The 17523-nt window shown below is 39.6% G+C and overlaps 2 protein-coding genes across 10 annotated transcripts in view; one reads left to right on the plus strand and one right to left on the minus strand.

Moving 5' to 3' along the window:
• The window catches only part of RALGPS1 (Ral GEF with PH domain and SH3 binding motif 1), a 224098-nt gene that overhangs the window by 187012 nt on the left and 19563 nt on the right, over nt 1–17523 (minus strand). For all 9 annotated transcript variants that reach the window (XM_081180286.1, XM_081180288.1, XM_081180284.1 and 6 more), the window contains exon 2: nt 3411–3496. The gene's annotated coding sequence lies outside the window, so the exon portion shown is untranslated. The remainder of the gene's footprint in view (nt 1–3410; nt 3497–17523) is intronic.
• Nucleotides 9004–15474, plus strand: LOC308578956 (uncharacterized protein). Its single transcript, XM_081179562.1, has 2 exons — nt 9004–9135; nt 13136–15474. Exons 1-2 carry the CDS (start codon nt 9128–9130, stop codon nt 13893–13895), a joined length of 768 nt encoding a protein of 255 aa, XP_081035688.1. The 5' UTR covers nt 9004–9127; the 3' UTR covers nt 13896–15474.

Genomic DNA, 17523 nt, shown 5'->3' on the forward strand with positions numbered 1-17523 from the left:
ACGCCAGTCACTTTCAAAAGAGTGCTGCCCAAGTGTGCACTTCTCTAGCCCATCTCTATGATCCCAGCTTCTGAGGGGGGACATGAGGGGAGCCTGCAAGAGGGAGAGGAGGGAGAAGAGAGGAGGGAAGCGGATGGTTCATGGGGCCAGTATGGTGAGTGTGAGGCAATAGTTGAACCTGACAAGGCAACTTCTTCTTGCCTGGGCTGTGGCCAGTGTAAGTCCTACTTAGCAGGAGAGCCACTGGAAGATAGTGAGGCAACTGTGACCCATTGAACCCAGTGGGTTCTACTCTTGAGCAGAACTTTGTTGGGTGAAGCCCATCCTCATTGGGTTGCAGGCAGTGTTGAGTCCTGCTTGAGAGGAAACCCATTGAAATAGGTAGGTAATAGATGGGAAATAAACTGTAATAGTAATAATAATAATAGTAGTAGTAGTAGTAGTAGTAGTAGTAGTATCCAAGAGGAGATCTACTGAAATTGATGGGTGTGGCTGACTCAAGGATCACTGGCCTCCAATGGGTCTTCCCTGAGTAGGATAAAACCAATTTATATTGGGTTGTAGCAAGTGTTAATCTCACTCAGTGTAGGCCCATTGAAATTGATGGCTATGATTGGCAGTGTCATTGTTCTCCAGTAAACCAGTCAGGGGTTAGAACTTAGCAAGATGGAGCTCCTCAGCAACCTTCAAAAACAAGGAAGGAAGGTGTCCTGGTGACATGTGCAGTGGCCCAGAAAGGACCTCCCACTTAAGTGGGGATTCCCCTGTATCACACAGGGGAGTCGCAAAAAGAATGTAAAGGGAGCAGTGGACTCAAGGGAACCACAGATTCAAAAAGGGTGAAAATGCCTGCAGTAACTTGTTTGTTGAAACTTTGAATTTATGCCTCAATAGCTCAATTGGTTAGAGCATGGAGTTGATAACGCAAAGGTTGCAGATTTGATCGCTATCTGGGACAGCTGCATATTCCTGCATTGCAGGGTGTTGGACTAGATGATCCTCAGGGTCCCTTCCAACTCTAGAATTTTTTGGTTCTATGATTTGTTATATATTGGAGAAAGAATCCATGAAAATGTACATATTGTACTAAGAGACACTCTTAGGTAGATAGCATTGTTTTGATATGGTGACATTATTTATTCTCAATTAGATAAATGGAAAAAATACTGTAGGTTATACTGTAAAGGTAAAGGATCCCTGACAGTTAAATCCATTTGAGAATGACTCTGGGGTTGCAGCACTCATCCCCTCTATAGGCCAAGGGAGCCGGTGTTTGTCCGCAGACAGCTTCCGGGTCATGTGGCCAGCATGACTAAGCCGCTTCTGGCGAACCAGAGCAGTGCATGGAAATGCCGTTTACCTTCCCACCGGAGCGGTACCTATTTATCTACAGTGGTACCTCAGGTTAAGTACTTAATTTGTTCCGGAAGTCCATTCTTAACCTGAAACTGTTCTTAACCTGAAGCACCACTTTAGCTAATGGGGCCTCCCGCCGCACGATTTCTGTTCTCATCCCGAAGCAAAGTTCTTAACCCGAGGTAATATTTCTGGGTTAGTGGATTCTGTAACCTGAAGCGTATGTAACCTGAAGCATATGTAACCCGAGGTACCACTGTACTTGCACTTGACGTGCTTTCAAACTGCTAGGTTGGCAGGAGCAGGGACCGAGCAACGGGTGCTCACCCTGTTGTGGGGATTTGAACCACCAACCTTCTGACTGGCAAGCCCAAGGCTCAGTGGTTTAGACCACAGCGCTACCCACGTCCCAGGTTATACTGTATTTACTTGAATATAATGTGCCATCAAATTTAATGTGCACCCCAATTTTCACGACCTTGAAACCCAAAAAGTATTTGATGGCAAATGTAAATGTGCCATCAAATCTAATGTGCACCGTAATTTCCATGATGTAATTTGGCCAAAAAAGGTGTGAAATACAATCAAGTAAATATGGTACAGTATATTGTTATTGAGATATAATTAGTTGTTGACCAATAAGAATATAAGGTCTCATGTTTATGAAAATATATTTTAATATATGGTCGAATATATTTCCAATGTAGTGCCTAATGACAAACATATTTTTCAACAGAAGGCTACTCATTTTTCTACACATTTATATGTTATTGAAAATTTCATAGCTCTTTATACAAAAGCAGTATCAGAAACCCTAAAGCTTTCAAAGATAATTTTCAAATCAAAACAATTATAGTTTACATTTAAATTTGATGGCCCTGACAAACAAATGGTTCTTCATACATTTGTCACATTAAAAAAAAAACTAGACTTGCCATGTACTACAAAAACAGAATCCTAAAATCTTATCTTGTTCAGCAGTGCCATCTAGTGAATAAAAAATAGAAATGCTAGAACTCAGAATTTGGAAAACCAGTGGTAGCATAATCCACACTGCAATGAATGAGTTCCGAGACCAATAGTAACAGCATCCATTCATGGTTCAACAAAAATATAGGAGTGCCTAGCACTGGTCTCCAATTTCAATGCCTGCACAATCAACTTTAGTAATTCTCTGTTGGCTTCAAGTTTGTGATTGGGGGAAACATCAGGAAACCTTTTCCCTATGACAGCAGTCCATTGATCTATAAGAAGGATATCTGGGGAACAAAGTCAACATTTGTACTGCTTTCCTTTTCTTGTATAAAATTGGTGGTGCATGGGATGAGGGCCAAACAACTGAGTCTGAGTTCTAGTAAGACTGAAGTACTATAGGTGAGCTGTTCCCAAGCCCAGATAACTGGCCAATTGCTTGCTTTGTACAAGGTCATACTCCCCTTTCATAGTCTAAGGGGGCTGCTGGATCCATTCTGTCACTAGAGCCCTATGAGACCTTTTCTCTCATGAGGAGATATGTTCTGGACTATATAGGAACTGGGCTTTTAGTGTGACAGCACCTACCCTTTGGAACTCCCTCCCATTACTATTAGACAGGTTCTGTCTCTATTGTCTTTTCAGTGCCAACTGAACACCACCCTTTCCCAACAAGCATTTTTAGAAGAAATTTTTACCCCAGTCTTTATTTGTAGTAGACTTGAAATGGTTTTAAAATGCTTTTATTGTTACATCAGTTCAGGATGTTTCGTGGGAATCAATTCATATAAGGTAGCAAATTGGCTTCCAATAGATTCTGAAAGTCCCTCATTTGATACTTCCAATGTACCAAGCATGAAAAGCCTTTTGTTAGAAACTAACAGAACATAAAAAACATGCATTTCCCTATGTTTGTTATGTTCAAATCTCATACATTATTCAAATTCTCATCCTGCAAACATATTTCAAGCCTCAATAGCTTTAGTTCAATATGACACTCTAAAAATGCCTCTGTACTATGCTGCCACTCTTCTACAAATCAGTTTCCTCTTCAGTGATAAAATGAAAGCAGATTAACTTACCCATTATGTATTTTCCTTTCCAGTTTTAAGTACCAATAGTCAAACACAAATGAAGTCTTGCAGCACATCTTTCAGAATGGACATTTCTGGAAAGGGAAAATAATAATAAAAATATTATATATAATGGCAATAATACTATTTTATATTTATGCTTTATTTTATGAAAACAACTTTGGGCAGAAATGTATCTGTGGAAAATGGATATATAAATAGACTAGGCTTAGACCATAGGGTTTTCTTGAACAAGACAAAACCTTCCTATTTGTTCCTCAACAGTCAACCAACTTATGACTTTTATGTATCCCGTTCGGCAAGTATGGAATATAATTAAATCAAACTGTTCAGAGTAAAACCTTTTTATCTGATGCTGCCTTCAATATGTGAGTTCCTCTGGGCTCAATTTTATCCCCTGTGCTATTTAATATCTACATGAAACTGCTGAGTGGGTCATCCCAAGTTATGGAGTACATTGTCAGTAATATGCTGATGACACACAGCTCTACTTCTCCTTTACATCTGCAGATGAGGCAGTGGATGTGCTAGACCGTTGTCTTGCCTTGGTAATGGACTGGATGAAAGCCAAGAAACTGAAGCTTAATCCAAATAAGACTGAGGCACGGTTAGTAAGTGGCTCCCTAGACCAGATGGGTGGGAGATTGTTTGCTCTTGATGCTGTTACACTTCCTCTGAAGGATGGGGTATGTAGCTTGGGAGTACTCCTGGATACTTTGCTGTTGTTTGAGGCTCAGGTGGTCTTGATGGTGCAGACTGCCTTCCATCTGCTTCGGCTGGTGACCCAGTCGCGCCCCTATCTGGACAGGGATAGCCAAGCTTCTGTTGTCTATGCTCTGGTAACTTTTAGGTTGGATTACTGCAACACGTTATATGTGGGGCTGCTTTTGAAGATGATTTGTGCAGAAACCATCAAAGAGGCATGATGGTTTGAGCATATGACACCAATCCTGGTCTGACTGCACTGACTGCCAATTAACTTCCAGGCCCAGTTCAAAGTGCTGGCTTTGATTCTTAAAGCTTCAATATGTCAACAACCACCTCTCCCCATATGAACCAACCTGGACTCTGCAATCATTACTGGAGGCCCTTCTTCGTGTGCCTCCTCCACGGGAGATCCGGAGGGTGGCAACACCAGAATAAGCCTTTTTATGCAGCGGCTCCCCATATGCAGAATGCTCTCCCCAGGTAGGTTGGTCTGGTCCCTTCATTATACATCTTTTTATACTTTTTTAGTTATGATTGTCATTTATAACAAATATTTCAAATATTTCCTCTCCAACCAGGCCTTTGGATGATTAATATTCTACTGCCTCTTAAATGTGTTTCTGGGGTGGTGGTGGTGATTGTTTTGTTTTTGTTCTAACAAAACATCCTTCTTTGGATGAAGGGTGGTATATAAATTTAATAAATAATAAAATAATAAAAATAAATGACTGGGTATATAACATATAGAGCAGTGGCTCCCAATTAGCCAAGTACTGGGGACCCCCTATTTTTCAAAAGCCAAGCCATGGATCCTCTACTTTTGAAAATATTTATATCTCTGTGTGAATGCTGCCACCATACCCTCCCACATCTCCTAGTGCAAAACTGAGGTGTGTGTCTTCCAGGTCACGCTCATGAGAGCATAATGCCCAAAGATGGGATGTCCCAGGCAGTTGACAGGTATGTGTCATGGACCCCCTAGGTGGGTTATGTGGATCCCGACCACCAATTTGGAAACACTGGTATAGAGAGGTGCCTTCTCATTACCAAATGCACCATATGGTTACTTATTAACCAGAGTGAATTCCCATCCCCCCAAGACAACCCGCTTCCTGAAAAAATTAATTTACATGGAATGAAGAAAAATTAATTTTCAAGGAACATTTTAAAATCATGTGAATAGATCAAGGCTGCTGTACAAACTTGTACTTTGTTTTTACAATGTGAACTAGATAATCAAATTTCATCATCCAGGACATAACACAATTTGCTGCCTTTTCAACTTGCAACTAAAAGGAGGAAGTCACAGACGAAGGCTTTCTGAACTAACTCACTGGAGCACAAATAGATATGTTATGCCTAATCTTACAATATACTCAACATACAGCTTTTAAACCACTCTTCCAACAATATTGCAAACTGTAAACATTTGATGTTTCAGATGCTACAAATCATCTGCAGCAGATGAGATTTTGATCACCTGCAACTGCTTTCCTGCACATACTTTTATGATCTATTTTAAAACTGTATTTTCAGACTGGAAGAACCTCAGTCACCTATTGTCCAAGCTCCCTAAATATATGATTTTGGTACCTAGGAATTTGAAAACTGTACTTGAAGTGTTCGAGTTTTCCCCTTATACTCAGAAGCTTTTATGCACACCGTATGTTTTACACATATGTACACAAAACATAACTGGCCTGCATTTCTCACTTAACTAAAAGGAAATGAAACTGTAAAACTGAACCACTGAAAAGTTTTTGCACAGTCCTTACCCCCATTTCTTAACCTTGCCTTCCTTTATCTGATTAACTGCAATCCACATTTATTTCTACAAAACTTTCAAGCCACAACCATTTGAACTGCGTTTTTAAATGCATGAAAAATTAATACTGTATCAACTGGGGGGGGGGGCTCTCCAAAGTCAGTGTTACTACTAGGATGAGACCACCAGATTCAATCAGGAGTCCTCATAGCCCAGATGGCTTTCAAATGCCCGCGGAAACAAAATGCTGTGAAAACAAAATCCCTTTTATGAGAGCAAATAAAAGGCCAGAATCTTGCAAGATTTCTGAATCTTTTGAGGTTTCGATCTGCAGGACATACATATTGCACACAAGCAAACTGTTCTGTCGGAGCTGAGTGGATGGTACAGGCCACTTTCCCCTGGATTTGGTCTACCCCATGTTATAATCAGTTGCTTTTTTGAGGGCCAGGAGGCATTTTTTTTTTAATGTCATCTTAATTAGTTGGGGAAAGGCATGTTTTTCACCTTCCTTGTGGTATCCTCTAACTATAATATTGTACTCTTTCTGATTAACCTGTAAGATCTTAGATAACAGACCATTTCCTCCCACACTGCAGTTTTTTCAACTTTTGATTTGATCTGAGTTGACTATGGAAGTTTGGTCATTTTACTGTGAGACTGTTCTCCATCTCCTTATTGCCAGCTACAATAAGGTAACATAAAGAATAAGATGTAATCAGCAGTAGAAGGGGTGATATGGGTGACCTCTCCTGAAATTTATTTACAAATTTCAATACAATAGGTGTCACCACTCAATATAATTAGCATGCTTCAAGATGAGAATGCAGAAAGAAAGCTTCATATCACTTTCAATAATCAGGGTGGAAATAAAATCACCATTGACTTGGCAATATGCAAATAAATGGTCACAATTAGCTGGCTTACACAGCAGTGAAAACCAAACTATGTATACTGCGATTGGTACAGTATCCTATCAAAAATGCTTCTGACACCCAGTTCATTTGGATATTTCATCTGTATATGGACAGCTGGATTAAAAATAATAATCACCCACTTTGTTCCCTTCACCTAAGTTCCTAAAAGCCATGTTGCGATAACTGTGGAAATGAAGATTTTCAACATGGATTGGCCTACTGGGTAAACTGGTTATGTACCTTCCTGTAATTGCCAATTCTCATTCACCTATAAGTCCCAAGCTAATTTATTGCTGACTGTACACTATATTTCTCTATATCAGGGTAGTCAACCTTTTTATACCTACCACCCACTAATGCATCTTTCTTGATGGTAAAATTTCCCTTCCGCCCACCAGTGCTCAATGGAAGAAGGATTCAGCTTGTGCCATAGAACCCCCTACCGCCCACCTAGAATCCTGAAGCGCCCACTAGTGGGCGGTAGGGACCAGGTTGACAACCTCTGCTCTATATACATATTTCTGGTTTCAAACTGCACCTGCATATGATATAAGAAAATGTGCCCTAAAATGAGCTGCCAGAATCAGTTTGTCTTCTTCAGAGACCATGGCCAAACCACAGTTTGGAAGTCCTAACTGGGCGGCCACTTATACACTGCCAAAAAAGAGAGTACAGTGGTACCTTGGGTTAAGAACTTAATTCGTTCTGGAGGTCTGTTCTTAACCTGAAACTGTTTTTAACCTGAAGCACCACTTTAGGTAATGGGGCCTCTTGCTGCCGCTGCGCCGCCACTGCGTGATTTCTGTTCTCATCCTGAAGCAAAGTTCTTAACCCGAGGTACTATTTCTGGGTTAGCGGAGTCTGTAACCTGAAGCATATGTAACCTGAAGCGTATGTAATCTGAGGTACCACTGTAAATGCATCACAAAAACAAATGGGGACATATATGCAAAATATTTGCATGTGCTAATTTATATGCACAGATGCAAATTTAGAACTAATTACTGCAATATAAAGAGAAATACACTGTATCTCAACATAGTGAGCAAGACTATGACCAGGTGACCCATATCCCTGCTTATGCTACTGTCCAGGTGCTAACATTTGCCGGGCAACTTCAAAAACCCCTGCTCTCTCCCTCCTAATGGTTATATTTAAAACCAGCTTGGAAAAGCCATTCAAATATAAGACTGTCCTCTGTAAAGGACACTCTAGTCCCAGGTGTAGGTGGTCAGGGTCTGAAAATAACTCTTCAAACATAGCACTTTAAGGGCAGTAGCCAGTAGACATCATTCCTTTATGCAAAGAAGTGTTAATCATCTGCTAAACCAGTGATATGGAGAAGGAAATTTTCTGGTGCTTTGTTTTTCCACCAGGAAAAAAACAGTTTCATAAACTTATTACTAATAATGAATAGATGCCAAATACAAGTTCTCCTGACTTCTGGCAGGTTCAGATTCACCTAATATCAAGTGGGTGGATTCACCAACCTGTCAAAAGTGGCTCAGAAGGGTGAGCACTTTTTGATCTAGCCTGCCAGGGGTAAAAAAAAAGGTTTCCCACTTCTTCTCTAGAGCATTTAGTTTTCAAACTGCAAATTACCCTGATTTGCATATGAATATTTTCTAGAAAGTCCACATCACTGCTCTGGAGCTACTCAGAAAACCCCCTTTGGCCTTATTGAATCAGCCATGGTGGGTAGTTCAAAGGGAAAGGAGGGGAAATGCCATGGAGCATGTCCAAATGCTTTGGCAAGCCTAAATTAGTTCTGTGAGGGCTGCACAAAAAAAGACTACTCTTGCCCTTGCAATCAAATGACACCAGGATGCCATTAATGAAGTCTGGCTTTTACATCAGGAATACTTGAATGCAGTCAGTAAAAGGCAATTAACAAGTTTTGTTTTCACTAACAGCTGGAGTTCTAACCCTAACAAAAATATTTCTTTAAAAAGGCCTTCTCTCCCTTCTCCACTAGCTTAGCATACATTATGTTAAGAAATTATTAGTATCTACCCAGTTAGCTATCTACCGGTAACATTGATTTCAGCCAAATGTACTGGGCTGGTTCTTCAAAGCACCTCTGTGTCAATCTATAAACAGTAACTATAAACTGTTGCCACATGCACTGTTTCTATGGTAGCCTCAACTAGTAACTAAAAATAAACCAGGGGTGGGGGTGATCCATGCATGCTGCTTTGAAGGAAGCGGATTGTTGGCAAGAAAACTTGGGTTTACAACTCAAAAAATTGAACTAAACAGTGGTGCGGCGGGGGAACTCTCCTAAACTTCTTCCATACCCTTTCATTCTGAGACAGATGACAAGGTAGGCCACTTCAAACATTTCAAATGAAAGTAAATATTGATACTCTGGTTTCTCTTCCGATTGTATAATATGATTTGCTAAAAATGGAGGGAACCACATGATTAGCACCTATTAGTCAAAATAGTGATAAAGCAGCATAAAAAGAGGGAGGTGGCTGGTCTATTATAGGCTTTTGATATGTGGATGGAACTACTTAAGAACAGTTGCAAATAAGTACTAAGAAACACTATATATGCTAAAATGAGCTGTTCAGTTAAGACAATAAAGTTGCATAAAGCAAATGGAAACTTCTGTACAGGGTGTGTGAAAAATTGCCTATCTTCACCTTTAAAGGAGAGAAGATTTGGAAAAGTTTTTAAGCAGTTTATCTAAATGTTGCCATATTTATTAATAGTTGTTCTATGCAAACATTGCTGGACACCACCATGAAAACTAGAACAACAAAGAATTTTACTTTCTTGGGTTCCATGATCACTGCAGATTGTGACAGCAGTCACGAAATTAAAAGACGCCTGCTTTTTGGGAGAAAAGCAATGACAAACCTAGACAGCATCTTAAAAAGCAGAGACACACCTTGCCAATAAAGGTACATATTGTTAAAGCTATGGTTTTCCCAGTAGTGATGTATGGAAGTGAGAGCTGGACCATAAAGAAGGCTGATCGCCGAAGAATTGATGCTTTTGAATTATGGTGCTGGAGGAGACTCTTAAGAGTCCCATGGACTGCAAGAAGATCAAACCGACCCATTCTGAAGGAAATCAGCCCTGAGTGCTCACTGGTAGGACAGATCCTAAAGGTGAGGCTCCAATTCTTTGGCCACAACATGAGAAGAGAAGATTCCCTGAAAAAGACCCTGATGCTGGGAAGGATTGAGGGTACAAGGAGAAGGGGACGACAGAGGACGAGATGGTTGGACAGTGTTCTTGAAGCTACCAACATGAGTTTGACCAAACTGCAGGAGGCAGTGGAAGACAGGAGTGCCTGGCATGCTCTGGTCCATGGGGTCACGAATAGTTGGACACGAATAAATGACTAAACAACAAAATTCTTTTACTTGAGTCACTTAGCATATTTTTTTTAACGATGTAGGTTACCCTAGCTGCATTCAGATGATTCTATGAACTATGATTGCAGGTTCATACAACTGAAAGTTTGAGCATACAGACATTTAAATCCCCAATGATTTTACAGCTCTGCTGTAACAATATTCCAGAGTTTGCCAAGGAACATATTGACAAATTCTGGGCTGCCTTTCTCTATTCTTTGTCTAAGCATCTCATCATATAGGTTGGGAAGAGATTGTGAGGCACTCATGCACTAGCCATATAGTTCTTTGCACAAACCAAGGTACAGTGGTACCTCGGGTTACGAGCTTAATTCGTTTCAAAGGTCCGTTCTTAACCCGAAACCATTCTTAACCTGAGGCACGATTCACTAATGGAGCCTCCCACTGCTGCTGCGCCGCTGCCACACGATTTCCATTCTCATCCTGGGGCAAAGTTCTCAATCTGAGGTACTACTTCTGGGTTAGCGGAGTTTGTAACCCAAAGTGTTTGTAACCCAAAGCGTTTGTAACCCGAGGTACCACTGTACATGTGAAAACATTCTCCACACAAAAGGGGATCTGAATTGGGTCAAAATTCCCTCCTCACATGGAGGAACTCTACATATGCATTTTCGTACACAAGAGTCCCTTCTCATGGAAAGATTGTGTGATCCCAAGTACATCAGTGGCAAGTGTGTGGGGCTTGCTCATGTGGCCCTGCATCTCTCTCACACACTCTTTAAATGTATGTGTGGGCTTTCTGAACCCCTTTTAGTATCCAGTGTTAGTGATCACAGTTCACCTAAACAAGACATGACCAAACGTGGCCCTCCAGATGTTTTAGGACTACAACTCCCATCATCCCTAGCTATCAGAAACAGTGGTCAGGGATGATGGGAATTGTAGTCCCAAAACATCTGGAGGCATGCCTGACAACTATCACAAAGTTTTAGCCTTCTTGATAAAACCATAATATTTCAGGGTAAAGTCATCATGTTCAGGGTAGGATGCCAGACATGCTTCTGGAATCAGCACCTATTTTTAGATAACTCATTCACATATTACATAAAATCCTTCACAGCTCTGTTGACACCAAATTCTTAGGAGACTGTGCGACTATATATTTTCTTCCATACCTGAATATAACAGATGGGGGGGAAATTAGGATGCTCCCCCATTTCCCTAGGTAAAGTTTGATAAAACTAAACAAGACAGCATAGTCATGTTTGTTTATTCATGTGTTTGATGTGAGGTAGGCGAATTGACAACAAAGAGCTGTGCATATACTAGGGCCTCATAATATTTTTGTATTCTTTTTGTGTATTTTTTTAAAGCTTCAGTGAAAAATACATTTAAAAAAAGAAAAGGGAACACTAGACATTGATTGTCCATGTTATAACATGATCATATATATTTGGAGTCCAGTAACTACTTTAGGCATATGCAAGGGTTTGCAGTGAAATGTCTGAACTTATTTCCCTTTAAACAGCAGACCATATTCCATATCACACACTACTTTTCAAATTATCTGGGTTTCTGCTTGTGACAAAGGGGGTTGCTGTTGAGGATACATATCCCCACTAAGCTCATAGAAGTAACTGAACTGTTGTTTTGATTTTAGCCTTCTGTTGTGCACTTAAAATTAATTTTAAGAGGAAAGAAATTACATTTCTAAGCATAATTTCACTTTTATACTGCCATTTGTTAGATAACCACCATCAAAAATAAAGCAAATGTAAAAACCTGATAAAATTACTACAATACACCCCCCCTTCACCTTCTCTGGAATATATCTTTATTTAAATTTGCCATCTCCCTATCACAATATTTATTATTCCTATCATTCAGATAAATGCTATATATCTTAGACATCATCCAAACAACTGATGAAAATCCAAAGCTTTCTTGGTATTTTAATTTCCTTATTTTAAATTCAGATGTCCACGTTTTACCACAATCTGCATTTTTAAAATAAAATTTCCATGTTTTTCAGAATATAACACACACATTTTATATGCAATTTTAACTAATGAACACACCCCTTTGCAAGCAATTTCCCCATACATACATTTTTATTTTCACTCATATATTAATTTTTAGGCACATTTTTTTGCATTTTGTAAATATAGGTTGTCCAAGAGACAGTATGTTTCTGAATACTAGTTGTTGGGAATCACAAGTGGGAAGAGTGCTATTGTGCTCAGGTCCTGCTTTTAGTCTTCACATAAACATCTGGTTTTCACTGCAGAAACGGAATGCTGGACTAGAAGGGCCACTGGTGTGATCCAGCAAACTCTTCTTACATTCTTATGAAGAACTGTATTGCAAAATTTGGATAAGTGTGAATTTCAAAGGACAGCTCTCGTATTGTTTCAAAAGGTGCAAATTTGATAGATACACCTTTAAAAGTGAACTGAATTTGAATTTCTCCCTATCCCTAGAGATTGGAAAATCATATGTGGCAGGCTAAAAGGAGAAGAGTGAGAAAGGAAGTGTTTAAAGCTCCCCCCCGTCCCCCGTCAAATAAGTGAAGAGCAAATTACACCACCACAGCAAGTAGAAAAGAGGGAGGGAGACAAAGACAACCTCAGGGCCTACTCAAACTATGCCATCCCCACCCACTTATAGAGCCAACTTAAGAGTAGCTGCCCCGTTCAGAAGAACAGTGAGGCTGGTTGTGTTGTGCTTTTGAGCATGTGCTTCTTGGTGTGTTTTGCAAAAGTTGTTAGCTGCTTTGAGGACTCTAGCTGAAAAATAGGATATAAATCCAATGAATAAAGAAGAATGCCAGAGGGTTGGACTAGATGACTCTCAGGGTCCCTTCCAACTCTACAATTCTATGATTCTATGAATTAAAATGATTCTCCTCCCAGGCCTTTTATTGGCTGTTTTATATAGTAATCAGAATTTGTATAAATCAAACTGTTGCCTTAATGTACACCTTTTCCTCAACAGGAACATGGAAGCAACACAAGAATTCTCCTCAGTCCCAAAAGTCCAACTTCAACAGAAGTATTGGGTAACAGAAGATAGTAAAGCTAAACTGCTGGCGGTTGGTGCCAAATGTTTGGAGCTAGTCACTCACAGAGAACATTATTACGATACTACTTCAGATGACCTAGCAATGGCTCAGTTATGGCTTAGTCAAAGAAATCAACAGTGGCATCTTATACTAGAATCTCAGGAGCAGATGGATAGAGATAATGTTGCAAACCAGAACAAACCAGAAAATATTCAGAGTGCTAAACCTACTGTCTATGAAGAAAAGAAGCAAACACAATTTGAGCCTAACAATCAAAATGACCAGCAACTTGATTTAATTGAAACAGATAGTACATATACATGTGCAGCAGCCAGTTCTGCATATACTGAACTAGTGGGGGAGAGAGAGATAATTACACATCTGGCAGACTTTCTTAACATAGATTTGAAATTTGAGGACGAAGCAAACATGACCATGGAAGACTTTCTGCAGAAGGCTGGTATCCAGCATTATGCAAGCAATCATGTTATTAATCAAATAACATATAAACTGTGTGACCAGTACACAATTATAATTCAAAGGGATGAAAGCTCTTTGAAGGAGTCTGCAACTATATTGTTAGATATGGATATTTTAAATATTTGCAAAGGCTTTGAAGAAATGGAAAAATTAGCGAATTACCTGGAATTTGAACATCAAGCACTTCAAAGTGAACAGGAACTGCTCATGTAACAAAAAAACCCACCATGAGACCTTCAAATTTGTGAACTATTTTCTAAGAAATGGTTTAAGGATATGATTACCAGATCAATACATTTTTTGCCCCTTTAAATTTAAATCCAGTGCAGTGTGTAACAAAATCTTATGCAGCTTGGAAATACAGATTTATGTCAATGGCAGCAGTACAACTGATTAATGCCAACCGTGATCTATGAATAGCACTGTTAACAGCTGCTGGAGGAAATACATTCTAGAGAGCCCCACTAAAATGAACTGCTTAAGATTAGTTTCCTATTTTCAAAACTGCAAAGGCTACATCTTGGTTCAATTAAATAAATCCCTCAATCAACCAACCCTAATCTTTTCATTTAACAGTTTTAGACAAAAAACACATTTCCTGCAGAAAAAAATCTGTCTTCAGCAAACTAGAATCTCAATAGCTATGAGCAAATAGCTTAAAATATTTTGCATTTTTTACAGTGAATACATTGCCACTTGAAAGAGCTCCTGCACTTACACTATGCACAAGCATTTAAATGAGACTTTTTATTTTAAAGCAAAATTCATCGCAACATTTTTATTAGAACTGTTAATGCAAGCTTGATCGTTCACTGCACAACCCTTATATATAAAGAGGAGTCATAGCTTGAAGCCTATATTACAGCTGCTGCATACATGTGCAGGAAAGTCATGCATATCCTTGAATCTCTCTCATTCACACCATGATGTGCAAAATGGTTTTGTTTACCTGTCAAACAAAAATCCATTTTATCTGCCTCTTAAGAAAAGAATCATATGACACATTCTCTCTTTAACATGCCCTCAGTTGTGACTCAGCACTTCATTCACTACTTTGGTGGTAGCAGTATACAGTCGTACCTCCGAAGTTGAACAGAATCTGTTCTGGAAGTACATTTGACTTCCAAAATGTTTGGAAACCAAGGTGTGGCTTCCAATTAGCTGCAGGAAGATTCTGCAGCCAATCGGAAGCTGCGGAACCCGCACCAGACGTTCAGGTTCCAAATAACGTTTGCAAACCAGAGCACTAACGTCCGGGTTTGTGGCGTTCAGGAGCCAAAATGTTCGACTTGCAAGGAGTTCGACTTCCGAGGTACAACTGTACTACTGTACTTCAAGCATACTGCTACTACTATTAAAATCCAGAAGAGCTGCATGAGTTGGCCCTGTTTTCACTTTAGAGACTAGTGTATCATGAGGCATTTTCCCATGCTTTTACTCATATGTTTAGAGGATAATTTTTCAAGGATCCCAACCAAATTTGAATTAAAATTTCAGTGTTCATAGTCATGTCAGCATTTTACTCTCTACTATTTTTGTTGCTGAATTCTGAAGAAATGATGAAAGAAAATAAGATGAGGCTATTTCAATGGCATCTTAACTCAGGAATAAAAATGGCTGTAAAGCATAGGACTGTGACAGTTTATCACCATAGTGCAGTTAGAGAACATTTTAAGATGCTATTGTAATGGAATTATTTGACTATTATAATTGGCTGTGATTTCAGAAGAATGCAGTCTGCCTTTATCTATCATTTTACAAGCTTTCAGACTGCTTGCACTAGCTTTCAGACACCTGTTGGCTTGTTTTCCTCGAAAACAAGCCATGTACAATGCAACTTCAATGAACAACAAATATTCAGGGTTTATCAGGTTACTTTATCTGATAATATGTGCATTGTTTAATACTAATAAAACATTTTAAAGGACAATTTTCCACTTGTCATCTCTAACCAATTCAGTGATTAAACCTGAAGTCTTGCTACTAGAAACCAATGTTTAAAAAAACAGTTTCATGCTAAGCATTCATGTAAAACTACCAAGAGATCTAAACAATATTCTTGCCTATGCTGAATCACTTTACAATCCACAATTTTTGAAATATAATACTTAACATGTTTCTAGCACAATTTCTAAAACCTTTACACTTAAGATGGATAGATGATGTGGCTGCTTGCCAACTGACAGCTATTAACAAGGATTAATTAAACATGGTATTCCATCTAGTGTCGTCCCCCCCCCCCCCCGCTTTTCAATCAATATATCCCCTCCACAGATTTCATACTATAGACATAAATATAACTTTAAGGCCTATTTTCATCCACATTTCGCTGAAGTTCAGCAGCTCGTGGGAAAGGGGAGAGAATATGTGCACTGATGATAAGCACTGGTGATAAGATACTGTGGCCACCAAATCTACATCAGGCATATAGCTTGGAATAGTTTATTTCTTATAGAAAGGATGTATTTGAAAAACAAAGAAATGCAATACTGAACACAGTGTTGGATAAATTTGGCAAGACAGAAGATCCCGCAAATCCTCAAAAGTTAGCTGAAAAAAGGGCTTTTGTTGCTCTCACAGTGCAAATGTTAATTCCTAAGAGTTGCTTTGGAAACCAATTTTTGGCTGAGAAGTGGGATAAAATGTATTGAATAAAAGAAATTTATTGTTGCAACTATAACATTATGTCATATAAAATGTGTTATGTTACAACGTTAAACCACAGATTTTTAGACAGGCCTATCCAGATGTTTAGAGTAGGTCAGCAACCTTTTTCAGCAGTGGGCCAGTCCACCGTCCCTCAGACCATGTGGAGGGTTCCACTGTATTTTTTTTTTTGGGGGGGGAATATGAACAAATTCCTATGCCCAACAAATAACCCAGAGATGCATTTTAAATAAAAGCACACATTCTACTCATGTAAAAACACGCTGATTCCCGGAACATCCACAGGCTGGATTGGGAAGGAGATTGGGCCGCATCTGGCCCCCGGGCCTTAGGTTGCCTACCCACGGTTTAGAGCTTTGGTGTAAGTTTTAATCACTTCTTAGTTTATTGTTTATTTCAATTTTTGAATGCTCTTAGTTTATTGAGTTTAATTATTGACAATTGCATTGTTATATCTTTTTGGAAACTGCTTTGAAGTTTTTTTACAATCTCGTGGTGATAAATTTTATGAAATAAAGAAAGAAAAGTATACATTTCTGATTAACAGTGGTAGGTAAGAGAGGGCCACCTCTCTGGCATGAACTTATTAGACGAAAATAAACAAGCTGCTCTCGGGTTTTCAGTCCTCCCAGCTACAATTGATAGATAATACATACCTTACAGGGTTGTTATAACAAAATGTACATTGATATGCTTCCAGGCATGCCCAGCTTCAAGTAGGCTATGATCTACTATCCAGTATCAAAAACTGGCAGTGATCTACCACACTCTCCGATTGTCATTCTTCAACTTAGACATATTATATTTGGCTGAGCTTATGATAAAAATAATAACAAATTATTACCCCCACACCAGCCCCCTCCCAGGGCCCCTTGGCTCTGTGGGGAGGTGGCTTACTTTCAAGGATACGCAGCTAGACTGGAGCTTGAAAGGTGGACAAAGTTTAGCGTCCACGAAGAACTAGGGGAGAGAGGGGAGGGGTGAGAGACCCGGCATTTTTTTTCACAGGAACCAGCAGGACGGGGGAGAGGAAGGAGGGGTGTCATATTCTCTCTCCACACACTGCCCTTCCTGTGGTTCCCTCCACAGTGCTGCAGCCCATATGAAGCCTGCGCACCTCGTCATTGCCCCCCGCCTCCCTGCCCCAGGGCTGCAGCTTGCCAGGGGCGGAGGC

The sequence above is a fragment of the Podarcis bocagei genome, assembly GCF_964188305.1.
Source record: "Podarcis bocagei genome assembly, chromosome: Z".
Taxonomy (NCBI): domain Eukaryota; kingdom Metazoa; phylum Chordata; class Lepidosauria; order Squamata; family Lacertidae; genus Podarcis; species Podarcis bocagei.